Source organism: Colobus angolensis, unplaced genomic scaffold (genome assembly GCF_000951035.1).
Source record: "Colobus angolensis palliatus isolate OR3802 unplaced genomic scaffold, Cang.pa_1.0 Scaffold5, whole genome shotgun sequence".
In the NCBI taxonomy this organism is placed as follows: Eukaryota; Metazoa; Chordata; class Mammalia; order Primates; family Cercopithecidae; genus Colobus; species Colobus angolensis.
The window spans coordinates 1,067,065-1,074,546 of record NW_012118487.1 but is presented as its reverse complement, the minus strand read 5'-3'; the positions used below and the strand labels follow the sequence as shown (position 1 = coordinate 1,074,546).

At 43.0% G+C, this 7,482-nt stretch overlaps 1 protein-coding gene across 1 annotated transcript; it reads right to left on the bottom strand.

Annotated features, from left to right (window-relative positions):
• Positions 1-1,819: 1,819 nt before the first annotated feature.
• Positions 1,820-6,602, bottom strand: MTNR1A (melatonin receptor 1A). The gene is made up of 2 exons (XM_011959512.1): positions 6,518-6,602; positions 1,820-2,716 (listed from the first exon to the last, which is right to left on the bottom strand). Exon 2 carries the CDS (start codon positions 2,580-2,582, stop codon positions 1,848-1,850), a length of 735 nt encoding a protein of 244 aa, XP_011814902.1. The 5' UTR covers positions 2,583-2,716; positions 6,518-6,602; the 3' UTR covers positions 1,820-1,847.
• Between the last annotated feature and the right edge of the window lie 880 nt (positions 6,603-7,482).

Below are 7,482 nucleotides of genomic sequence, written 5' to 3'. Positions count from 1 at the left end.
AGCAACATAGTAATTCATACCAAGCATCAAGAAAAGAGTGTAAAATAAACTGCAAAAAGCATTCAGTTGAGCATGGTTAATTTTTTAAGTTTCAGTTATCTGAAATTTGGAACACTGTCCTAAATATTATCTTTACTATTTAAATTTGATTTTGATAAGAACTCAGAACTTTTACACATAAATGACTTGGGTAAAGTTTTGGAGACAACTTACACACACACACACACACACACACACACACACACAAACCCCAACAATGACAAACATAATTTGGTGTTTTCCAAATATGCTTAATAAAGAGAATCATTAGCAAATATATCCAGATAACATTTTGTCTTACGTATATAGTTGCAAATCAGCAATTTATTCTAGTATGTGACAGCTTTGCTACAGACTTTTAAAATACAAGAAAACATGGTTATAATCTGTAGCAAAACACTTGATATAACATACCTCACAGTGGTCTCAAATAACCATTTGGGGTAAACTTCTGCCAAAGTTTATGAAACCATAGTTTTGCAATGCATTTTTTCTTTGCTCAGACTTTCAGTACTATTAGGGCAGTGAAATTCTAAAATGAATTATTGAAGAACATTGTTTTGCAGTATTTATAAAAGAAAAACTATCTGGTTTCAGTTATTGACTTGCACAACTAAAGTGTCAATCTAGAACACATTCAGCACCATATCAAAAAGTCTACAGCAACTTATTTGTCATTTTTAACTGAGGTCATTTGACAAATTAATGAATTAACAGAGATCAATTCAAAATAGCTGCTCAGTGACACAATAATAATAAGCCAAATGTCTAATAAAGTTAAATAAAATTTTATACATAGCTACCGCTTTAAAGTCCCAGGGTAATTGACATGTGAATAAGAGCTCTATAATATAGTTTAGTTCTTTTTTTATTTTTTTTGAGGCGGAGTCTCATTCTGTAGCCCAAGTTGGGGTGCACTGGTACGATCTCGGCTCACTACAACTTCTGCGTCCAGGGCTCAAGGGATTCTCCTGCCTCAGTCTCCTGAGTAGCTGGGATTACAGACGTGCACCACCACGCCCGGCTAATTTTTTGTATTTTATTAGAGATGGGATTTCATCATGTTGCCCAGGGTGGTCTTGAACTCCTGAGCTCAGCTGATATGCCCATCTCAGTCTCCCAAAGGGCTGGGATTACAGGTATGAGGAACTGTGCCCAGCCTATAATTTAGTTCTTTATCTGGTTGTATGCACAACTTGTAGTATAGAGCAGCAAACATTTATGACCATGAGTATAGCTACCCAATGCTAACTCTGCCAACTGAAAGGTCTGTGGTGTTGGTTGTGGTTGTGATTGTTGATGAGCCATTAACTGATTCACGTTCAGCCTTTCCCTCTGTAATAAGAGGCACTCATCCCACTTTCATTGTTTGTTCCATTTACAAAAAAAAAAAAAAATTGTTCCATTCGCTCATTTATAAAATAAAATTCTCTATTCATTTTTCTGCTAGAAATCTTCAAAAAATGAAGAAGAATGCAATTACCCCTTTTGTGGCACTCATTTACAATAAAAGTTTGCACACTTCTTCACCTGAATGCAGTCAGCAGCTTACTCTCACCCCAGCCCTGAACCACATTCCTCAGTTAACATGTAACTCTCTATACATTCTGTACTTCTCTTGACTAGTAGAATTGGAGGTGTTTATAAAGCTGACAGTACATTAGTTCAGAAACTATGGCAGCAACCAGGTAAATTTGGAAGTTTCCTCCACCACCCGGCTTTTCTAGACATCTGTCAACAGGAAAGCAACACGGAAACGAGCGAGGCCTTGAGTAGCATGTGCATCTCGCAGGGAAAGCGGTGCTGTTTCAAACGGAGTCCACCTTTACTAGATTATTTTTGGTCATCAGTGGAGACGGTTTGCATTTAACCCTATCAGCCACGTCGTTAGAGCTATCCACAAAGAACATCCTGGCTGTACAGAGCGAGACTATAATTCTTCTGTATTCCTTCCTGAAATTTTGGTTCAGTAGCCCATATATAATGGCATTGAGGCAGCTGTTGAAATACGCCATGTAGTAACTTGCCACAAACAGCCACTCTGGGATCCTAGGCACCATGCTGGCGGGGTCAGAGGCCACGGCCAGGCCAATGAAGTTCAGAGGAGCCCAGCAAATGGCAAAAAGGACAAAAACCACAAACATGGTAACAAAATTCCTGAAGTCCTGTGGTTTCAGCCTGGGTTTGCGGTCAGGTTTCACCCTCTGTCTGACCTGGAGAACCAGGATCCATATTCTCAGGTAACAGAAGATGACTATGATCATGGGGAGGAGGAAGTGGAAAACCACCACGGCAATGGTGTAGGCAGAGCTGACGGACTGTGCGAAGGTGCACGAGTAGATCCTCGGGTCGTACTGGAGAGTCCCGGCACGGAGGTTGGGCAGGACAGCCACCAGCGTCAGGAGCCATATGAGGAGCACATAGCAGAAGGAGTTCTTGCTGCTGTACAGTTTGTCGTACTTGAGACTGTGGCAGATGTAGCAGTAGCGGTTGATGGCAATGCCGGTGATGTTGAATATGGAGCCGATGACGCTCAGGCCCATCAGGAACCCACTGATTTGGCAGTGCAGATACCCCAGGTTCCACCCATTGTTAAATATCGATGTCAGCACCAACGGGTACGGATAAACAGCCACCACCAGGTCTGCCACCGCTAAGCTCACCACAAAGATGTTTCCTGAAAGAGAAACGTTTAGAAAATACGGTGAATACCAGTTCACACTGGGTTTTCTGTTACAATTGTTAAAGAAGGTGCTGCTTCTGCCTGCAGCTCTGATGACCTGACGTCACAGCTGCTGCCGCACTGCAAATGAACTGGAGGCCATTTCACAGGAAGCCAGCCCACTGCCTCTCCTGACATATCAAATCCACTGTTCACACTTTCCCGCCTCCCCAGAACAGGGCCTGTTCCCTGGTCCCTGTTCCAAACTGCTGTCTTTCAAACCCTTCAGTTTCTCATCTCTTAAAAAGTCCTGAGATCAGAATACTTGCATTCCATCTGTTGTTCTAGAGCCTTGTACATCACCTGAGCAATCTCATATGATGTTAGTTCTCAAGCCAGCCACAGCTTCCTTAAGTTCAAGTCTTCATTCCCTCTGTAGTCCTTCAGCAGCTCCCAAGGGGCCTCTAGCTTCTATTCTTGCTGATCCCACAGCGCGGGAGTTACCATCGAGAGGGCTCTGTCATCAGCCGTCTGGATGAGAACACGGCTTTACTCCTTACCAACTGTCCAACCGGGGCAAGTTACTTGACCTCCCCAAGCTTCTGCCTCCTCTCCTAGATGATGGGATAATGAGGATCTTCCTCTTAGGGCTGTGGTGAGCATGACATGACACTGTCTGTGGCGAGTGCCACGCACCGTGTCTTACACCAGAGAAATGTTCTTATTCTACAACTCCCTCACCTTGAACCAAAGGAAAATGCAGAAATTCTCCTAGATTTTATAAAGAACTATGTTACAAAACTTAAACCCTAAATAGTCTAACTATTAATTTTCTCAATTAACATAGCAACACGTATTTAATTATAGAAGAAAAAAAAAACTCTGGTCACTTTTTTATTTTTATTTATTTTTTATTTATTTATTTTGAGACCGAGTCTTGTTCTGTCACCCAGTCTGGAGTGCAATGATCTGATCTTGGCTCACCATAACCTCCACCTCCAGGGCTCATCCTCCCACCTCAGCCTCCCAAATAGTGGGGACCACAAGTGCACACCACCACACCCAGCTGGTTTTTGTATTTTTGTAGAGATTGGGTTTTGCCATTTTGTCCAGGCTGGTCTCAAACTCCTGGGCTCAAGCCATCCACACACCTCAGCCTCCCAAAGTGCTGGGATGGCAGGTGCGAGTCATTGCTCGCAGCTACGTCAGTCAAATTCTATGAGATGTTCTGCAAATACGGGTTCTTCCTTTTGTGGCTCTTCCGCCTTTGTTTCTTACTCTTCCTTCTGCCTCGAATGGCGCCTCGCAGCAACTTTCTAAATGCTACCCGTTCTCCCAAGTCTATCTCAAATAGAAATGCCGAAGCCTTTGCTCGTTTGCCCACCTAGAGGTGAGAGCTTCCTCCTTTGAAGGGTCTTAAACCACTTTGTACTGCTTTTTACTCAGATTAAATTATAATACATTCAATTCCGTTTACATATGAAATGCATATATTTGGTGCTGGGGAAAAAGGAATTGAGAGACAGGAAAAGCCAAAAAAATTACACTAGAGTGGCCAGGAGTGGTGGCTCACACCTGTAATCCCAGCACTTTGCGGGGCCAAGGTGGGTGGATCAAAAGTCAGGAGTTCAGGACCAGCCTGGCCAACATGGTGAAACCCCGTCTCTACTAAAAATACAAAAATTAGCTGGGCATGGTGACAGGCGCCTGTAATCCCAGCTACTTGGGAGGCTGAGCCAGGGGAATTGCTTGAACCCGGGAGGCGGCGGTTACAATGAGCAGAGATTGCGCCATTGCACTCCAGCCTGGGCAACAAGAGCAAAACTCTGTCTCAAATTAAAAAAAAGAAAGAGAAAATTACACTAGAGTAAGCAACAGCACCAGAGCACGCACTGAACCAGAAGCAGTGAGGAAAGGGGTGCACTAGAGAGGGACGGAGGGAGCCCCAGGTGGAGGGACAGAAGATTTTGCCTTCTATTCTATTGACCTGTAAGCCAGGCTTCCCTGCCTGACTCGAGACGGTGGCCCTCGTGAGTACATTTCCTCGTATTTGCGTACATTTCCTCATATTTGCAAATATGAGTACATTTCCTCATTTGCATACATTTCCTCATATTTGCAAATATGAGTACATTTCCTCATATTTGCGTCCTAGACCACACCCAATAAATACAGTGACTTTTGCTCATACCCTTGATGAGTTAATTCAACTGTCACTTTCCAGCATTTAAAATGAAACAGCCCATAGCAGTCATGATGAAAGAAAGGTAAAATTTGTGCCATTTATTTAGGAATTTCAGATAAATTGTCATAAAAGCAAATTCTTTAAAAATTGGTTGTAGTCATCCAAATTAAAGTTACAAAGGCAAGTTTATTTCTCCCACAGATCACTTTCAATTAGTGTTGAAACACCTAAATTCCTAAGAGGCATATTTTAATAAATTATTAGCTCAAAATGTTTAATGCTTTAAAAGTATCTGTACTATGTGAAATTCTGTTCCAAATTAAATTATCATTATAACAGCACATTTTTACCCAGAGTGTCATGATGACAAACTGGCCTAATATTGGATTTATTTTTAAAAGACCTTAAAAATGAAACCACAAATGATGTCGTAAATTTCTTTCATGTAGAATACCCTGCTTCATTTATTTTATAGTAATTACATTGCATTATAATTCAAGTAATTACATTAATTAGATCATTAGTTTAATTCTTCAAATTCATCCCATTTTACAAATGCTTGCTGAAAATTAAGCCACAGACTCCGTGCAGGTGTGGCTATCAGGTAGCTCACATAAAGCTTTAGCACAGGTGTTCATGTATGCATGGGGGGTGTGTGGTGTCTACGGGAGAAGGAAAAAGGGAATTTCCTTTTTACTTTTATGAAATTCACCAGATGAGAGTAATTAAATCATCTGATTATAATTATACACATTATAAGTTCATCTATTCCATTCTGAAATCTGTGTGACTCCAGACATAGGGACAATCTACGCATTTCTACAGCTATCCAGGACTGTATGCCACAAGCTTAATAATGCATTCTGAAATGTCAAATAATGTCTGTTCATGGGCAACAGTTTCTTCTCTGTTGAGTATAGTTCCAATCCTTACTGTGGCAGAATCATAGAATAATAGGATGTTAAAACTGAGAGATGTGTTAATGATCTCCCTGGATAATTCCTACTTTTTAAAGATGAGAAAACAAAGATATAGAGTTAAACTGGATGAGGCCGTATGACTGCTTAGTGAGAGAGTCAGGATTATAGTAATGCTATGAATTGGTGTTGTTCAATGTTATTTCCCTGAGAAAGCTCCTGTGCTCCTACAGATATGGGACTCAGAAACTGGGCCCTGTGGCTACATCCTGGCTTACAGCCTCTCCAGGCACAATTCTAAAGAAGCATATTAGAACTAGAACCTTCTAAAGAGAAGATGAGGGAGGAAAACACCTAGAAGTCAGTATGTTGGCAACAAGACGGACAGCAATCAGCCTCACGGTGATTAAAGGCACCAACTATAAAATGCACAGTCAATATTTGCTCCCAGGAATAAAACTTTAAATTGGAAGTGAAATATGGCATAGATATGAATAAAAGAAGGTAACAGACAATAAAATGTCAGCTTGCCGGGAGTGCCTTCCTCAGAACTAGTCCCGGGAGTCCCTTCTGGGAATGGCACAGCAACACGGCGTTGCTTTTCTATTTATCGCAATTGGGTCTCTACTTCGTCCCATCTCCCACAGCCCCAGCTGTCACCTCGGTGAGGACACTGCCTGCTTTGACATCTTCTCCCTCCACCTTGAACAGTACCTGGCCGAGGGTTAATCAATGTACAGTGGATTTATATTGTGTCAACTTTGCGAAACTGAAAAGACTTTTTCTTGCACCGCTCCGGGTTAGTGTTCCCCACAAGAGGCAATTGCGTGAGATTTTGAAGGCAGAAGTGCAGCAGCAGCTTGCTGTCTGTGCTCAGAACATCTGTGTCAAGGGCCAGACGCCACTGCAAGCTCGGTGCTCTGAGTCTTACCTGCTGCCCTGCAGGGGGTGGGCGGCAGCAGTGTGCCCACAGCTTCTCCAGCTCCTGCTCACCTCCCCATGGCTTGGAGGAAGTGAGAGACCAATTCATAAGGTGAGTTTCGACCATCCTCCAGAGCTCCAGTCCTTCCTCCCAGGTTCTAGCTTCCCCTGCGTCCCCTCCTAACATCCAGCTTTCCTTCTCAACTCCGTGAACTTGAAACAGCAGCGCCAGACACAGAAGCGAAAGCCTCAAATACACGATTCCATCAGCTCACACAACTGCTCTAGCAATTTTGCTTCTTGGATTGATTGAACCCAGACTGATACAGAATTTGGTTCTGGAAGTGGACCAAGGAGAACCTTCAGGAGGGTTTCTCTGTATTGGTTTTGGGTTACCTGTGGTTGATTCTGTAACAGGACTAGATTTAAAGTATTAGAACCCTATTTCCAGTAGTTAAGGGACACTGGTAGTCACGGCCTGTAGGGGCAAAAGAATTCCTTAAAAGACTACCTGCACTGGGCACGGTGGCTCATGCCTGTAATCCCAGCACTTTGGGAGGCCGGGGCAGGGGATCACGAGGTCAAGAGATCCAGACCATCCTGGCCAACATGGGGAAACCCCATCTCTACTAAAAACACAAAAATTAGCTGAGCATGGTTATGGGCACCTGTAGTCCCAGCTACTAGGGAGGCTGAGGCAGGAGAATTGCTTGAACCCAGGAGGTGGAGGTTGCAGTGAGCTGAGATCATGCCACTGC